Source organism: Lithobates pipiens, unplaced genomic scaffold (genome assembly GCF_037356315.1).
Source record: "Lithobates pipiens isolate NorthernLeopardFrog02 unplaced genomic scaffold, aLitPip1_a1.2 Scaffold_51, whole genome shotgun sequence".
NCBI lineage: Eukaryota > Metazoa > Chordata > Amphibia > Anura > Ranidae > Lithobates > Lithobates pipiens.
In genome coordinates, this window is record NW_027507874.1 from 5,262,617 (window position 1) to 5,282,153 (window position 19,537).

A 19,537-nucleotide genomic window follows, 5' to 3' on the forward strand; every position below is an offset into this window, starting at 1 on the left:
CAGGGTTGTGGGAATGAGGCCCTTGTCCTCATCAACATGGGGACAAGGTGCTTTGAGGGGTCACAGACCCCCAAAGCATCCTCCCAATGTTGAGGGCATGTGGCCTGGTACGGTTCAGGAGGGAGGGCAGGCCGCTCTCTCGTCCCCCCCTCTTTTCCTGCGGCCTGCCAGGTTGCGTGCTCGGATAAAGGGTCTGGTATGGATTTTTAGGGGGAACCCCACGTCAATTTTTTTTAAATTTGACGCGGGGTTCCCCTTAATATCCATACCAGACCTGAAGGGTCTGGTTATGGATATTTAAGGGGAATCCCACGTCAAATTTTTTCTTAAATTTGAGGCAGGGTTCCCCTTAATATCCACACCAGACCTGAAGGGCCTGGTAATTGAATTTGGGGGACCCCCGCGCTTTTTTATTTATTTATTTATTTATTTTTTTATCAATGACTTTCAATGAGTGTTCTCTGTATTACGGGAGCCGACAATTCATAATAGCTGCGAGTGATTTTAAAGGACTTTTTTTCCTGCATAAATGACACTTTGTGCAGGGACAGTTCTAAGCACGGGAAACATGCGCCCCTTCACAGGGATACTATAGACAACCCCCCCTACGAAATTTAAAGGAATATTACACTTTTATTGTTTCACTTTAATCATTATTAAAATCACTGCTCCCGAAAAAACGGCCGTTTTTAAAACTTTTTTTTGCATTGATACATGTCCCCTGGGGCAGGACCCGGGTCCCCAAACACTTTTTAGGACAGTAACTTGCAGAATCTTTTCTCTCTGTCAAATCTTTTTTCTCTGTCGAATATTTTCTCTATATAATCTTGGACTAATAGAGGTAAGGTTAGGCACATTCGACCACAGGTTCTATAGACAGATTGTTGTCAGAGTCATGTCGAATCTCCTATTCTATATCGAACTGTTGTAACAATGAAAACGAAAATAAAGCATTTATTTATGTCGGATCTTTTGTTTTTCGGATTTTGTGCTTTCGTTATCGTTTGTCAAAACGAAAACGAAAATACAGTGGTGTGAAAAAGTGTTTGCCCCCTTCCTCATTTCCTGTTCCTTTGCATGTTTGTCACACTTAAGTGTTTCAGAACATCAAACCAATTTAAACAATAGTCAAGGACAACACAAGTAAACACAAAATGCAATTTGTAAATGAAGGTGTTTATTATTAAAGGTGAAAAAAAATCCAAACCATCATGGCCCTGTGTGAAAAAGTGATTGCCCCCCTTGTTAAAACATACTATAACTGTGGTTGTCCACACCTGAATTCAATTTCTCTAGCCACACCCAGGCCTGATTATTGCCACACCTGTTCACAATCAAGGCATCACTAAAATAGGAGCTGCTTGACACAGTAAGGTCCACCAGAAGATCCTTAAAAGCTACACATCATGCCGAGACCCAAAGAAATTCAGGAACAATTGAGAAAAAAAGTAATTGAGATCTATCAGTCTGGAAAGGGTTATAAAGCCATTTCCAAAGCTTTGGGAATCCAGCGAACCACAGTGAGAGCCATTATCCACAAATGGCGAAGACATGGAACAGTGGTGAACCTTCCCAGGAGTGGCCGGCCGCCCAAAATTACCCCAAGAGCGCAGCGACGACTCATCCAAGAGACACAAAAGACCCCACAACAACGTCCAAGGAACTGCAGGCCTCACTTGCCTCAGTTAAGGTCAGCGTTCATGCCTCCACCATCAGGAAAAGACTGGGCAAAAATGGCCTGCATGGCAGAGTTCCAAGGAGAAAACCACTGCTGAGCAAAAAGAACATGAAAGCTCGTCTCAATTTCTCCACAACACATCTTGATGATCCCCAAGACTTTTGGGACAACATTCTGTGGACCAATGAGACAAAAGTGGAACTCTTTGGAAGGTGTGTGTCCAAGTATATCTGGCGTAGAAGGAACACTGCATTTCATAAAAAGAACATTATACCAACAGTAAAATATGGTGGTGGTAGTGTGATGGTCTGGGGCTGTTTTGCTGCTTCAGGACCTGGAAGACTTGCCGTGTTAAAAGGAACTATGAATTCTGCTGTCTACCAAGAGATCCTGAAGGAGAATGTCCGACCATCTGTTCGTGTACTCAAGCTGAAACGAACTTGGGTTCTGCAGCAGGACAATGATCCTAAACACACCAGCAAGTCCACCACCGAATGGCTGAAGAAAAACAAAATGAAGACTTTGGAGTGGCCTAGCCAAAGTCCTGACCTGAATCCTATTGAGATGTTGTGGTATGACCTTAAAAAGGGCGTTCATGCTCGAAAACCCTCTAATGTAACTGAATTAGGACAATTCTGCAAAGATGAGTGGGCCAAAATTCCTCCAGGACGCTGTAAAAGCCTCATTGCACGTTATCGCAAACGCTTCGTTGCAGTTGTTGCTGCTAAGGGTGGCCCAACCAGTTATTAGGTTTAGGGGGCAATCACTTTTTCACAGAGGGCCATGATGGTTTGGATTTTTTTTCACCTTTAATAATAAACACCTTCACTTACAAATTGCATTTTGTGTTTACTTGTGTTGTCCTTGACTATTGTTTAAATTGGTTTGATGTTCCGAAACACTTAAGTGTGACAAACATGCAAAGGAACAGGAAATGAGGAAGGGGGCAAACACTTTTTCACACCACTGTAGCTGAAATTCAGACGAAAATGCATTCGGACGAAAACGAATGCACATGTCTAATATACAAGTTCTTTTTATTTTTTGTAGAATTTAAGGATGGGGAAGTAGGGAAGGGGGGCCTCATTGAGTAAGCAGACCTCGTCTGATGTACAAGGTCCGCTTTGACTAAAATGTGTTTATTTGTGCAATACCGTTAAGTACATTTGGACTGTGCCAAGTTTACAGATGTCCATTTCTTGGGTACACAGAAGGTTAATCATTGTAGATCTGCTGCAAACCATTTCATGGCAAACCAAATCATGTCTCTGAAAACCTTAAACTTTTACGTACCAGACTCTTGGGGTCAACGTTTATGTTTGTAGTTTTTGATCTACATAGCTTGCAGGTAGAAATATGTACATAGTCAGATAACATATCAGTATATATAGATCACCACTGTGGGTCTTTTGCATCATCTGCTCCAAATCTCTTGTGTCTCGCTTGGTCAGGTCTCTTGTGTCTACCTCGGTTAGGTCTCTTGTGTTTATCCTGGTGAGTACTATTTGAATGAGTACTTTTCTTATATTTATCAATAAATGTATTTCTATGTGATGGTAGGTCCAGCTGCCAAAATTATTACAGGTCTTTTTTTTTATTTAATTCACCAGTTTTTGGATGGTGGGAATATTTTTCAAATTTCTATAGCAAATGATTTGTGATTTTTCACATTGGATAGAGTCAGGAAGAGTGACTGTATTGCGGTATCCCCACTGGGGAGATTCAACCTATTTGCCATGGAGGCCATCATCACCAGTACATAAAATGATATGAGATCTAAAGGGGGAAGGAGACACCGCCATTGCCAACAGCTTAGAGGGAATTTTCAATCATAATGGGAAGATTTCCTGGGGTGTCTCCAGGACGGGAGGTAGAAAACTTCACAACTGGCTATTAAAATCCGTTGATGCTAAGACAAGTAGTATTTTTTGAGATCAGCAAAGGCAAGTTAATTTAATCACTTCATTTGAATATAATAGGGATGGAAACGCATGACCTTACCAGGCCATGGTTTCATTTAAAGTCCCGTGGGATTGAAACACATGACCTTACTAGGCCATGGCTTCGTTAAAAGTCCCAATTAATGTCCATTATGCATCACATTAATCACTTCAATACCAAGCACTTTCACCCCCTTCCTGCCCAGGCCAATTGTCAGCTTTCAGCTCTGTCACACTTTGAATGACAGTTGCGTTATTATACAACATTGTACCCATATGACATTTTTATCTTTTTTTCACACAAAAAGAGCTTTCTATTGGTGAAATTTAATCACCAATGCATTACATTTTTTTTTTGCATTACATTTTGTTGCCAAATATAAGAAAAAAAGTATGAAAATCTTGAAAGAAAATGCAATTTTCTTTTTTCTGTTATAAAATTTTGCAAATAAACAATCTTTCTTTATAAATTTAGTATGTATTCTGCTACATATCTTTAGTGAAAACAACCCAAGTCAGTGTTTATTATTTAGTCTGCATGAAAATTTTAGAGTCCACAAACTATGGTATATACTGTAGATATCAGAAAACTGATAATTCCTGATGTACTGACGGTCAATTCTTGAGGCCCGAAAATGACCTCTTTTTGGAAAGTAGACAGTCCAAAGTGTTTATTAAGAGGCATGGAGAGTTTTTTGAAGATGTGCTTTGTCACAAAATTTTGGAAAATTAAGAAATTAAAAACAAGTTTTTTTTTTTTCACAATGTTTTTTTTTTTTACATACTGTCACCAGTGCAGTACAGTGTCAACATATAACTTTTGTGGCAATGCACAGGGACACTGAATATGCATGGATCATACATACAAGGAGGAGAACAGATGAATCCATGGTGGAGAAGGATCTGGGGGTTTTGGTAGATTATAAGCTTAATAACAGCATGCAATGCTAAACCGCAAAGCAAGCAAAATCCTTTTTTGTATTGAGAGATATGGACTCCAGAGAGAGAGAGTGCAGAGAAGAGTAACCAATCTGATAAGAGGTATGGAGGAACTCAGCTATGAGTAAAGATTAGAGGAACTGAATTTATTCTCTCTTGAGAAGAGGAGATTAAGGGGCATATGATCAACATTTACAAATACATAAGTGGTCCATATAGTGAACTTGGTGTTGAGTTATTCACTTTAAAGGAGTTGTAAAGGCGGACGTTTGTTCATCCTAATGCATTCTATGCATTAAGATAAAAAAAACTTTTGTTTGTAGCAGCCACCCCTGCACCCCCTAATACTTACCTGAGCCCCATCTCTCTCCGGCAATGTCCATGAGTGTCTTAGCTGTCTGAGACACTCCTGATTGGCTGAGACAAAGCAGCGGGCCATTAGCTTTGTCGGCTGTCAATCAAAGTTAGTCAGCCAATCAGGAGAGAGGGGGCGGAGTTGGAGTTGGGTCGGGGCTCAATGTCTGAATGGACACAGGGAGCTGTGACTCAGCTCCAGTGCCCGCATAGGAAGCTGCTGACTATGGGGGCACTCGGTAGGCAGGAGGGGACAACAGCAGCAGAGAGGGACCGAGAAGAGGAGGATCCGGGCTGCTCTGTGCAAAACCAACTGCACAGTGGAGGTAAGTATAACATGTTTGTGTGTTTTTTGTTTTTTATTAAACAAGCTTTTACAATCAATTTAATGTGGAGGGCCACCCTGAAAACAAAAAAATTTTAAAAATTACAAAAAAATCTAAAAAAAAAAATGAAATTTTTTTTTTTTTTTTACTTACCAGAAATGCCTGTTGCTAGGCACTTTATCCTAATCTTCCTCTTCCTCCTCCGCGGAGATCTTCTGTCTTCTCTCTTCGTCACGGCGTCTTCTGGGTAATGGGTCGCGCTGTGTTCTGGGAACTGTGTGTTCCAGAACACAGCGCGTCCCATTCAGAAAGCGCTGCGGGACTCGCGCATGCGCAGTAGCTGCGGGACTCGCGCATGCGCAGTAGGAAACGGGCAGTGAAGCCATAAGGCTCCACTGCCTGTTTCCCTTAGAGGGAATGGCGGCGCCGGGACCCGAGAGCCGATGGACGGGTCGGCCTCGGGCGGCCGACATCGTGGGCACCCTGGACAGGTAAGTGTATTTAATCTCCAAATATGGAAAGGTTTCTTCACAGTAATAGATGGGAAAATGTGTAATAGACTCCCTCAAGAGGTGGTTCTGGCTAGCTCAGTATATTGCTTTAAAAAAATGCCCGGATTCTTTCCTAAATGTACATAAAATAACTGGGTACAAACATTTATAGGTAAAGTTGATCGGGGAAAATCCGATTGCCTCTCGGGGGGATTAGGAAGGATTTTTTTCCCCCCTGCTGGAGCAAATTGGATCATGCTTTGTTGGGAGTTTTGTTGCCCCCTTCTGGATCAACTGTGTCTATAGGATTGTGTATATGGGATTGTATGATTTCCGCCCCCCCCCCCCCCCCTTTTATTGGTTGAACTAGATGGAATTGTGTCTTTTTTTCAACCTGACTAACTATGTAACTCACTGATGATAGTATGTAGAAAAAAAAATAAAAAATATATATATATATATATATATATATATATATTTTTTTTATGTTTTTCTTTTTTATTACATATTTTTTTTTATGATTTATTTTAACACACTGTGACCAGAGAAATGCAGTATTATTACCATAGTAACACTGTACTACTCTGGGGAAGGGATCATGATTTTTTTGTTGTTACACATTATGATTGCTTACTTTGTTGCATCACTGTGACCAATGACAGCTAACAACTCAATTGTACACAATGGATAGCATGAAAGGAAGTCATCCATTGTTTACAATTGTCATGTGATCTGCTGTGGTTGGTCACAGTAATCACATGGTACCAGCAGCGGACTGGTACACTGATCAGTAGTTGGGTGTGGCACAGCTGGTGACAGATGCGGCGCATTCAGGAATGTCCCGCTCAGCTGTCATTTGACAATAGGCTGGGCAGGAGGGGGTTAATAATGGGATGGGGGCAACAGCATAACATTAATACAACAGTAATTTTGTTTCCTCCTCTGTAGATCAGCTGTGTTCAGAATATGAAAGCTCTGCAGGTTTTCTGTGTACTTTTCCTCTATGTGGCTTTAGTGACGTCGAACTCAAAGATACGCTCCGATGCTGGAAAAGCTGGAGTGAAACCAGAATCAGGTATAAATGAACATGTCATAAAAGGAATCTGGAATAGTTTGGGGTCAATTTTTTTTTTTTTACATCAATAAGGTTTATGTTTTTGATCTGTTCTTATATTTTTTGTAAAAATAATATGTTTGATATATTTGATATGTTATTTAATAGTTCCTGTATTCCTCTTGGAGCTTGTCCTTTTTTTTATTCCCTTTTTTCTACTTTACTTTAAAAAAAATACAATAAAAAGATATTATCCAAAAATATAGGCCCAGCTACCAAAAAAGAACAGTACGCACATTGGCGTTATGGGTGGCACTGTCTGCAGCACAGTATGGCATTGGCAGCATGGGTGGCACTGTCTGAAGGTAGCACATGTTTTATGGGCCATAACGCATGTGCTGCCTGCAGAGACAGTGCCACCCATGACGCTGATCTCGTAATGTGCTTCAGACAGTGCCACCTGTGCCGCCAATGCCGTAATGTGTTGCAGACGGTGCCACCCATGCTGCCAATGCCATATTGTGCTGCAGACAGCGCCACCCATGCTGCCAATGGCATTATGGAGGGGCCAGGGGTGGGGCTAAAGGAGGGACCAGGGGCAGGGCCAGGGGTGGAGCTGAAGGGGGCCCCGTCAGGTAGGCTGTATGGGGCCCCATGATTTCTATCAGCGGCCCTGTCTGTATGGATATAGAACAGGCTTACTTCAGGCTAATATAAAATGGTAATTTTTACAGCCCTAATTGAAAATAGCTAGCAGTCTTCTGTAGGCATACTGTGACATAGAAAAGAGTAAAAACCCAGCAGCAGGACATCTTGCCATTAAAAGGGATATCTTTATTAAATCCATCAAACCATAAAAAGTAATAAATTCCTAAAAAATTGCGTGTTTCAGCCTCCTACATAGGCCATAATGACTAAGGCCTGTGTAGGAGGCTGAAACATGTGAATTTTTAGGAATTGATTCCTTTTTATGGTTTGCTGGATTAAATAAAAATATAAATTTTTAATGCCAAGACATCCTGGTGCTGGATTTTTACTCTCTTCATTGGATTTTAGACGTTCAGTACTATGTGAGTCCAGGGCACCAATGTCTTGCTCTCATCCTGTCTATCCTTATGAGATTTTGGAATTTTAGCACTTCATTCCTTGCTCTATACCAGGGGTCCTTAAACTTTCTAAACAAAGGGCCAGTTTACTGTCCTTCAGACTTAAGAGGGGACGGACTGTGGCCATCAGCAGTATAAAATGTCCCAGTTGAATTAACAATGTCCTCAGTTGTAATAAACAATGGCTCCATCTTTGGTGTCAGTGAGAAGAATTGTGCCCCATTGTTTGTGTCATTGGTAGGAATTGGGCCCCATTGTGATATCATTGGTAGGAATTGTGCTCCATCGTTTGTGTCATTGGAAAGAGTTGTGCCCCTTCGTTGTTTCATTGGTTGGAATTGTGCCCCATCGTTGGCATCACTGGGAGAAATTGTGCCCCATCGTTGGTGTCAGTGAATGAAATGCTACTCCAAGGGCCAGATAAAAGCAGGACAACATCTGGCTCCCGGGCCCCACAGTTTGTGTCGCTGAAAGGAATTGTGCTCCCTCATTGGTGTCATTGAATGAAAAGGTGCCCCAAGGGCCAGATAAAATCAAGCAAAGGGCCACATCTGGCTCCCGGGCAGAAGTTTGGAGACCATTGCTCTATACTGTGACATAGAGCCACAATGCTGTGCCATAGTGCATGGGAGCTCCAGTGAATGAGGTGATTGGTTGAACATCCAAAGTGTGTACCCAGAATTTTCAAAAACAAATTACAAATTCTTAAGTTAAATTGAAAACAATGAATACATTTTTTCAGTAGGTACAAAATTGACTTCATTGACCTTATTATCAATCCTTCAACAGTATCAAGTTCTCTTTGCGCAGTGTGTGAAGATCTTCAAGAGAAAGTCAAAGCCTTGGATGAAAACCAAAAAGCACTGAAAACAGGTAAGAAGAAACAAAGATTTGTTGGAAAAAAATTAGATGGGCACTTTAATGCCTGATGTACCAAAGTGTTCTGCTAAGAAACTGAGCCAAGAGACTAAATCTAAGTTGGACCATGGAGACATATCTAGTTCTTAGTAAGAATATGTTGATATATTGGGCTCTTTATGTTTAAATTACTTTTTAATTTTGCTGTATATAACCATTATACATCTCATGAGAATTGCAGGGGAATCCATAAGCGTATATGTGGATAGGTACAGGTAACACTGGATACATCAGATTATAGAATTTATTAGTAATGTAAGGTATAGCAACAGGTTGACCTAAAGTGGAACTTTAGTCAGAAAATTAAGTCCAGCTAGATAACTCCAGGCTGGCCCCTTTTGCAGGTATAGCTATATAAAACATTACAAATAAGGCCGCGTACACACGGGCGGACTGTCCGCCCAAACACTGTTCAGCGGTCAAGGTTGGGCGAACAGTCCGCCCGTGTGTACGCGGCCTTAGTGTTTAAAATCCAGTATGGCACCCTGCTTTGCACATGCTCTGTTGCTCTCTATTTTTTGGCACTGTGCTGAATTCGTGGAGGCCGATTTGCTGACAGCCTAAAGATTTACTGCAGTTAAGGGGCTCTGGGATTCAGCGAATAGGAAGACTCCAGCAAGAAGAAGCAGAAACAATGCTGGAGGCAATTTACAGCACACCCTTATTTTGATAGCATAAATATTAATATGGAATTTATGTTCCCTACTAAAGAACCTTATTTTTTATAAAGTTGTTATGGGTAAAGTTCCACTTTAAGTGCAAGCCCACCATCACGTTTCATTTTGCTTGTGGTGAAGATACTTGTACATCATAGTGATAGTATATTATCTTGTGATGAAATATATATTTTTTATCTTCTCTTTCTTTTGCAGCATTTTTATTTTTCAAAGGAAGAGCTAAAAGTGGTGACAAAATCTACCTCTCTGATGGTGACCAAGGCAATTTCAACGATGCTAGAGAAAGGTGCACAAAGGCGGGAGGTCAAATGGCCTCTCCAAGGAATGCTGAAGAGAACGAGGCCATACTGTCCGTCACCAATCAGTACGGTGTTTCTTCTTATCTGGGAATAAATGAACTTGAGGAACTTGGGACTTATAGATATCCAGGGGGTGAGGCGATCTCCTTCACCAACTGGAATTTTGGTGAACCCAATAATTTTGAAGGCAGACAGGAGAATTGTGTAGAGATGCAAAATACAGGACGATGGAATGACATTGTTTGTGCATCTACACGTCTTATCATCTGCGAGTTTGCTATCATTAGATTTTAAAATAATTACTTATTTTGTCACTTTCATTTGTAACGGGGTTTTGGCTTTTGTGGTCTTACAGAAGAAAACTAAGAAAACAAATGCAACATCACATTTCAGCAGTTTATCAATCATCAATAAAACCTGCCTTCTGATTTTGTAGTATAAAAAAAAAATCTGTCACATTAAAAAAAAATGTGCATACCGTATATACTGTATATCATTATGTATTTCCATATTATAAGGAAGCACAAGGGGAAATATTGACAACAGCGAGAAGTGGTAAACCTATGTAGTTCACTATTCTAAGGGGAGTTCAGATTAACAAAACAAATACTTTTTTGCACTTCATTGCACATTAAAATATAACTTCAGCACCAACTTTTTTTTTTATTTCAAGAGAAACAAAAAAAAATGGTACAATAATATATTTCACAGTTGGCATGAAGATATACAATAGTTTCCACACAGGCACACATAGTTAGATATTGTTAAATCAGATTAGGGAGCCTCCAAACAAGACATTTTTATGATGAGACAGTGAGTCCAAATCTTAAGAAAATGAGGTGTTTTTATTCCATACACTGCAGTGGAGAAACACAATACACAGTTCTCAATAAAGCAGTAAAGTGAAAGTGTTTCTGAGGTTACATCTACAGGCTATACAATTTTATATGTATGAATATGCATAAGGTCTAGGCGTGTTATAGGTGTGATCGTATTGTTTAGTCCAATCAGCATTTATATCTTCCTAGTAGCAAGGGAACAGTTAAGTAGGTGGTTACATCATTCGACTGACAGAAAGTGAAAAAAAAACATGGGCGCCACCATAACGGTACTGGATCAGAACAGCTAGATAAGACAGTCTATTTCTTGGAGCAAAAAGGGAGTAAACGATTGCTTATGATCTGGCGGTGAAGGTCATCATGGACGGAAAACTCTGTGTCTAAAAAGAAGCAAGAAAGTGCATTGCAAATTCTTAAAGTGATAGTCTCTGTATATATATATATATATATATATATATATATATATACTTAACATTATCAGACCCCTATAATTCTACTAATTTCCCTCCTCTTGACACGCGACCGGACTTTCCGGCAGACTAGGTCTGATGGTCTTCCTGATTAACTTTCGGTAGAGTTCTGACGGACCTTCCGAACTAACAGACTTGCCCACACATGAACGGACTAAGTCCGTTCAAAATTCTGTTAGTTTTGAACGTGATGACGTAAGACAGGACTAAAAAAGGAAGTTCAATAGCCAATAGCCTCCCTTGGTCGTATTTGATCCGTTGGACCAGCATACAGACGAACGGTTTTTGCCGTCGGACAAATTTGAAACATGTTCTTTTTCTAGGTCCATCTGATTTTTTTAAATGAAAAAGGATCGGATTAGCCCACACAGGGCTGTCTTTAAGGCACGGCAAAAGGGGCAGCTGCCCTGGGCCCTGTCATTGTTGTGGGGCCCAAAGCAGCTGCCTCATACTTGCCAACTATCCCAGTTTAAATTCCCTTGCCCCTTGAAGTTTTAGTCTCGTGCTCTGTCCTGATATCTCAGTGTGAAGTGCTGCAACTAATGCTGCCCAGCTCTGCCCTATTGTTTTGTACAAATGACTCACCTGCAGATCCTGTGTTTACATGTAAATAACCCGCAATCATATGTAAATAGCGGTTGCATTCATATGTAAATTGCTGCATTTGGCAGCATAGATATGTAAATAAAGGCAGCATTCATAAGTATATCATGCCCCCTGCAGCGAGGAGATGATGTGCTGTAACCTATAGCAACCAATCAATGAGCAGAATTACTGTACAGTAATCTCTAGCAACCAATCAACACGCAGAAATCATTTGCTGTAATCTCTAGCAACTAATCAGTGAGCCATAATGTATGCTGTAACCACTAGGAACCAGTCAGTAAGCGGTAATGATACACTGTAACCTCTGGCAACCAATCACAATCGCTGCCTGATCTGATACAGTAAACTGATTTTAAGTCTAGCTGCTATTTATTGTATGTCTCAGAGCAGGTGGAGCACAAAATTGTATGGGGGGGGGGGGGGCTAAGAAAACATTTGCCCAGGGTCCAATCAATATTAAAGACAGCTCTGAGCCCACACACGATCGGATTGTCCGACAGACTGATTCCGTCAGACTCAGACCTACTCTGCCAGAAAGTCCGGTTGGTTGTACGCGGCATTAGGGTGTATGTGGATACATAGCCTTACTCATTCCTATCACCCATCTCGGCATCATATGAATCTACTAATCTGACTATTTGATATCTATCTATTTCTTCCTTGGGGTCATCTTTCTCAGTTCTAACCATTGTAGTAACCAGTTCTGCCATTGTAGTAATCTTTGTATTTCACATTTAGCACACCTGAAAAAAAAAAGGATAAACAAGCAATCTTATAATGATGATTCCTATGAGGACAACAAAAAAACCCTATCTGTTGAATCCATGAAAATGTACCATTTCTAAACTAAGTCTAATCTGAGTTTGTCATATTTCCTATCATAATGCCACATTGTATACCTTTTTTCTTTACTAAACAAGGGGATATTTCCAAGGTCCTTAAGTTATATTTAGCATAAAATGTATCTTCACAATAATAGAACATTTGTGGTATTCTGGACATACTAGTTTTTGGGTAGGGATGAGCCGAACACCCCCCGGTTCAGTTCGCACCAGAACTTTCGAACGGACCCCAAATTCGAACGAACGTTAGAACCCCATTGAAGTCTATGGGACTCGAACGTTCGAAATCAAAAGTGCTAATTTTAAGGGCTAATATGCAAGATACTGTCCTAAAAAGGGTTTGGGGACCTGACTCCTGCCCCAGGGGACATGGGTCAATGCAAAAAAAAGTTTTAAAAACGGCCGTTTTGGCGGGAGCACTGATTTTAATGACGATTAAAGTGAAAAAAAAAAGTGAAATATTCCTTTAAATATGGTGCCTGGGGGGTGTCTGTAGGATGCCTGTGAAGTGCCACGTCTTTCCCGTGTTTAGAACAGTCCCTGCACAAAATGACATTAAACGGAAATAACACCATTTAAAACTGCTTGCGGTTTTAATGTTATATCTGGTTCCTGCAATATGGTTGAAAATCATTGAGAAAAATGGCATGGGTAGCCCTCCCTGCCCATTACCAGCCTATTTGGGTCTTGTATGCATATTAAGGGGAACCCTGTACCCATATTAAAAAAAGGAAATGCGTGTGGCCCCAAGGCCCTATATACTCAGAACAGCAGTATACAGGCGGTGCAAACAAGACAGGGACTGTGTAGGTTTGTTGTGTTAAGTTGAATCTGTTTGTAATTTTCAACTGGTACATTTTTAAAGTGTAGCTCCAGTCAAAAAAACTATTTTTAAGCTTTTTGGAAAACATGGGGAAGGGTTATCACCCCTGTATAATTTGTTTTGTCGTTCATCTTTTTTCATCTCACTTGCTGTTGTCTCCTTCCGTTTACAAGTAGGAGATGTTTGTAAGTTGGATGTTTGAAAGTAGGGGCCTGGCCTATATGCTCTGCAGAAATGGCGGAACAAGGTGTTGGTTTTGCCACAACATTGTAAGCCCTCAAAGTGACTCTTGGTGGGCGCTGGAGCGCCCTGCTGTGAACGATTATATCAAGAATTGTAATTACATGCCATTGTTGAACAGTGGTAGAAAAATTGACCTTTGGTGGTTGTGGTCCTCACCGTTACTCTGGGTGGGCACAGGAAGGGGCCCTCCTGTGAAATATTATATCAAGAATTGTAATTACATGTCCCTGTTAAACAGGGGCAGAAAAATTGGGCCTTAGGCACTGGTGCTGGTGCCACCACACTGCAACCTCTGCCATATAATTACAAATGACATTTGTTCTGCCTATGAAGCAATAAAATATTAATTTAAGTGGGAGTTTAATGTAGTGGTACTGGAGAAAAGAAAGAAGAATGCAATAGGAAAATAATTAGAATGCATAATTTGCTGGATCCATTGGGCTCCCAAAATGTTTTCTCTACCTCTTCATTATTTGACTTAAATACCCACTATCTTTTTCTATTAGGCCTTTTCCCCCTTACTGTGTGAAGCCAGATATACCCACGTAAATCCCCAAACTAGATCCCACATCCCCACTGTTAGGAGTACCACCGACCCAGGGGACCACCAGTCTCCTCCAATCCTCTCTGCTGATGTCCACCTTTTTTTTACCATAGCCCATCCAATAGGAAGTGGCTACAACAGGCAGGGGTGTGGATTTTATCTCTGAGAGGGGCTTTAAATGAAAAGTATAACATACAGTGGCAGTGCGTCCGTAAAGGGCGCAGGAGCGCTGCCCCCTCTCTTCTGTCACCGCTCTATCACCATAGATAGATTCATGCCTTGCATGAATCTATTTATAGTCCCCGCTGACACCCCCTATTCAGGTGTCTGGCACCTTTTCTGGCGCTGGGCACCTGAATTATAGTGTTTTTTTTTTGGAAGCACCCGATTAGAGCCGTAGACTCTAATAGGCACCCAAAAAGGTGAACAGCGGGTGCAATGCTGTGCGTTTGCTGCTCACTCAATTGTTTGTTAGCAAAGCGAAGGAATTCACTTTGCTAACACTGAACCACCTCTCAGCCAATCAGGTGCTCGGGTCTGTTATCTGTCACCTGATTGGCTGAAACATCAGACGCTGTGATTGGACGCCTGATAGAGAGGACGGAAAAAGACATCAAGGAGCACGCAGGACACCGCCACTGACCCGCTGCGAGACAGGCAAGTGCCGGGGTGATACACACTGCCAGCATTTGATGGGGCACAGTTGCAGCGGCAAATGATGGGCACACTGGCAGCATTTGATGGGGTACAGGAGCGGCAATTGATGGGTACACTGGCAGAAATTGATGGGCATACTGGCAGCAATTGATAGGTATGGTAGTTGGCACAATGGCTGCTCTTGATGGGCACAGTAGCTGCCTTTGATGGGCACAGTGGCTGCGTTTCATGGGCATAATGGCAGCATTTTATGGGCACAGTGGCTTGCGTTTGATGGCACAGTGGCTGCATTTGATGGGCACAGTGGCGGCGTTTGATGGGCACAGTGGTTGCATTTGATGGGCACAGTGGCTGCGCTTGATGAGCACAGTGGCTGCGTTTGACAGACACAGTGGTTGCATTTGATGGGCACGGTGGTGGCAATTGATGGGCACAGTGGCTGTGGTTGATGGGCACAGTGGTTGCATTTGATGGGCACAGTGGCTGAACTTGCTGGGCACAGGGGCTACGCTTGATAGGCACAGTGGCTGCGTTTGATGGCACAATGGCCGCAATTGATTTTCTTTTTTCAGTTTGTTTGCGCCTCCCCAAAAATTTTGAGCACCAGCCGCTAGTGGCACCAGTAGCTGCGTTTAATGAGCACAGTACTTGCGTTTGATGGGCACAGTGGCTGCGCTTGATAGGCACAGTGGCTGCGCTTGACGGGCGCAGTGGCTGCGCATAAAGATCAAGTAGGCTTTGTCCATTTAAGGGGTACATGAGACAGCATTTGCAGAGCGATCCAATTGATTGATATTGCAAAATCCTACTCTAACTCAGCACGCACTATCTCCTAACACTACTGACTGCAAGCTCTATTATAAAAGATAGATCACTAGCTATATAGGTGAGGTGAATATAGCGGTGTATACTGCGGTCAGGGCACACAGACAATAACCACTACACAACAGCAAGATAGAAAATCGGCCGAAAACGATCGGTGTGTACTGTGTTGAAGGTACACAGAACACCCACTGCTTCAGACACCAACACACTACACGAGGCCGCCGCGATGGCGGCCTTATATAGTGTGGGGCGTGCACTACACAGCCTGAGCTATGATTGGCCACAGGCATTCTGCCTGTGGCCAATCATGGCTCTCCTCACTGCTGGCGCTGCGATTGGCCAAGCATGCGGGGTCACAGTGCATGCTTGGCCAATCATGAGCCAGCAATGCACTGCGCCATCGCACACGAATTTGACGCGAACGGACCAAAATGTTCAGATTTCGCCGAACGGACGAACAGCCAATGTTCGAGTCGAACGTACGTTCGACTCAAACACGAAGCTCATCCCTATTTTTGGGCAGCATTGTATTGCTTAAACTCAAAATGAAAGTAAATGGGTACTAGGTGTGTACCTTTTTTCTTTAACTATATGAACATATCTAGCAATTACTCAAATTGCTCCTTATGCCTGTTAGCATGGGTAATTTGTACAGGTGATTTTCCTCTATAGCCTCGACTGCAAAGATCAAGTAAAGGCATAACAGTAGTTTTTACTCGTCTTTTGAAATTAGCTGTACTTTCTTGCAATGGCTGGCATGTATCCACGTTTCTTTGCAGCTGTAGCAGTTGTCAGGAGCACTTGGAAGGGTCCTTCAAACTTTGGTCCCAAAGATACTTTCACATGTTCTTTTACTAGGACCCAATCACCTGTCTGTAAATCATGTGTTCAAGTTACTTGATCTGGATCTGGAATTGAATCAAAAACAAACTTGTGCATCGCAGTTAGTTGCTTGTATTAGACAAATACATATAAAACAAAATCATGAGGGGCGTGGCCTGTAGCTCGACAGGAATGGATGCTGATTAACTGAGCTCTGCACACCTGCAGCTGAAAATCACCCCTTCCAGCCTCTCTGTAATGGCAATGGGCAAGCGGGCAAATCTACACCAGGCTCCAGTCAATGTCGATCATTCTCCATCCCAAGATCCTGCAGCATACTCAAGCTTTTTGAGCTCCAGGCGCACCGGACCTGAGGCCGTTCTGCAGCCAAATTGGTGCTGATGCAACATGAGGCAGAACACAGTGAGGACTCCCCGTCGACCTCAGCAGACATGGTAAGGGAACCTGCCTACAAAGATCACCCCCTGCAACTGTTAGAAGATAAAAAATAGCGGCAGACATTAAAAACACTTTCTCTCAGCTATGACTGATCTGAGAGCTGAACTTCTGTCCCTGTCGGATCGCTTATCACACACAGAGAGAGCAGAGGCAAAAAGGGACAGAGCTGTGAAGCATTTGAAGACGGCTGTCTCATCTCATGCCACCCATTTAATCCTCATTAGGGATGAGCTGAACACCCCCCGGTTCGGTTCGCACCAGAACTTTCGAACGGACCCCAAATTCGAACGAACTTTAGAACCCCATTGAAGTCTATGGGACTCGAACGTTCGAAATTAAAAGTGCTAATTTTAAGGGCTAATATGCAAGATACTGTCCTAAAAAGGGTTTGGAGACCTGGCTCCTGCCCCAGGGGACATGGGTCAATGCCTAAAATGTTTTTAAAAATGGCCGTTTTGGCGGGAGCACTGATCTTAATGACGATTAAAGTGAAAAAAAAAGTGAAATATTCCTTTAAATATGGTGCCTGTGGGTGTCTGTAGTATGCCTGTGAAGTGCCACGTGTTTCCCGTGTTTAGAACAGTCCCTGCACAAAATGACATTAAACGGAAATAACACCATTTAAAACTGCTTGCGGTTTTAATGTTATATCTGGTTCCTGCAATATGGTTGAAAATCATTGAGAAAAATGGCATGGGTAGCCCTCCCTGCCCATTACCAGCCCCTTTAGGTCTTGTACGCATATTAAGGGGAACCCCGTACCGATATTAAAAAAAGGAAATGCGTGTGGCCCCCAGGCCCTATATACTCAGAACAGCAGTATACAGGCGGTGCAAACAAGACAGGGACTGTGTAGGTTTGTTGTGTTAAGTTGAATCTGTTTGTAATTTTCAACTGGTACATTTTTAAAGTGTAGCTCCAGTCAAAAAAACTATTTTTAAGCTTTTTGGAAAACATAGGGAAGGGTTATCACCCCTGTATAATTTGTTTTGTCGTCCATCTTTTTTCATCTCACTTGCTGTTGTCTCCTTCCGTTTGCAAGTAGGAGATGTTCGTAAATTGGATGTTTGAAAGTAGGGGCCTGCCCTATATGCTCTGCAGAAATGGCGGAACAAGGTGTTGGTTTTGCCACAACATTGTAAGCCCTCAAAGTGACTCTTGGTGGGCGCTGGAGCGCCCTGCTGTGAACGATTATATCAAGAATTGTAATTACATGCCATTGTTGAACAGTGGTAGAAAAATTTACCTTTGGTGGTTGTGGTGCTGGTGCCACAACACTATAAGTCCTCACCGTTACTCGGGTGGGCACAGGAAGGGGCCCTCCTGTGAAATATTATATCAAGAATTGTAATTACATGTCCCTGTTAAACAGGGGCAGAAAAATTGGGCCTTAGGCACTGCTGCTGGTGCCACCACACTGCAACCTCTTCCATATACTCTAGTTTTATTGCAGGAATTAGCCCTGCTGCAAAGCATTGCATCAAAAATTGTAATTAAACGCCCCTGTTAAACAGGGGCAGAAAAATTGGGCCTTAGGCACTGGTGCTGGTGCCACCACACTGCAACCTCTGCCATATACTCTAGTTTTATTGCAGGAATTAGCCCTGCTGCAAAGCATTTCATCAAAAATTGTAATTAAACGCCCCTGTTAAACAGGGGCAGAAAAATTGGGCCTTAGGCACTGGTGCTGGTGCCACCACACTGCAACCTCTGCCATATACTCTAGTTTTATTGCCGGAATTAGCCCTGCTGCAAAGCATTGCATCAAAAATTGTAATTAAACGCCCCTGTTAAACAGGGGCAGAAAAATTGGGCCTTAGGCACTGGTGCTGGTGCCACCACACTGCAACCTCTGCCATATACTCCAGTTTTATTGCAGGAATTAGCCCTGCTGCAAAGCATTGCATCAAAAATTGTAATTAAACGCCCCTGTTAAACAGGGGCAGAAAAACTGGGCCTTAGGCACTGGTGCTGGTGCCACCACACTGCAACCTCTCCCATATACTCTTGTTTGATTGCAGGAATTAGCCCTGCTGCAAAGCATTGCATCAAAAATTGTACTTAAACGCCCCTGTTAAACAGGGGCAGAAAAATTGGGCTGATGGCATCAACCAGAACCAGAAATGTTCTTCCAAAATATCAGCGGAGGAGGAAGAGGATAGACAATCAACATAACAGGACAGTCACTCAGCATCAGCATAGGCAGTCTTGAAGGGATGTGATATTTCAAAAAAAATTATTCTGTTACATCAGCTTCAGGTGCTTGGTAGCTGTGGGTGATCCAAGACTGATTCATCTTGATGAAGGTCAGTCGATCAACTGATTCGGTGGACAGGCGCACCCTGTGATCGGTAACAAAGCCACCAGCAGCACTGAAGGTGCGTTCCCGAAAGAACGCTGGATGCAGGGCAGGCCAGTAGCTCAATTGCATACTGTGCAAGCTCTGGCCAGTGATCCATCCTCAAGACCCAGTAAGCCAGAGGATTTTCGGTGGGAAAGGTGTCCAAGTCTGACCTTGCCCCTAGGTATTCCTGAACCATGTAAATCAGACGCTGGCGATGGGTGCTGGAACCGATCATACCTTGGGGCTGCGGACTAAAAAATTGTCTGAAAGCATCAGTCAGA

The 19,537-nt window shown here is 42.5% G+C and overlaps 1 protein-coding gene across 1 annotated transcript; it reads left to right on the forward strand.

Moving 5' to 3' along the window:
- The first annotated feature begins 3,020 nt into the window (after positions 1-3,020).
- On the forward strand, positions 3,021-10,264 carry LOC143957098 (pulmonary surfactant-associated protein D-like). The gene is made up of 4 exons (XM_077467237.1): positions 3,021-3,172; positions 6,677-6,803; positions 8,678-8,761; positions 9,679-10,264. The coding sequence occupies exons 2-4, from the start codon at positions 6,695-6,697 to the stop codon at positions 10,074-10,076; spliced, it is 591 nt and encodes a 196-aa protein (XP_077323363.1). The 5' UTR covers positions 3,021-3,172; positions 6,677-6,694; the 3' UTR covers positions 10,077-10,264.
- The last annotated feature ends 9,273 nt before the right edge of the window (positions 10,265-19,537 follow it).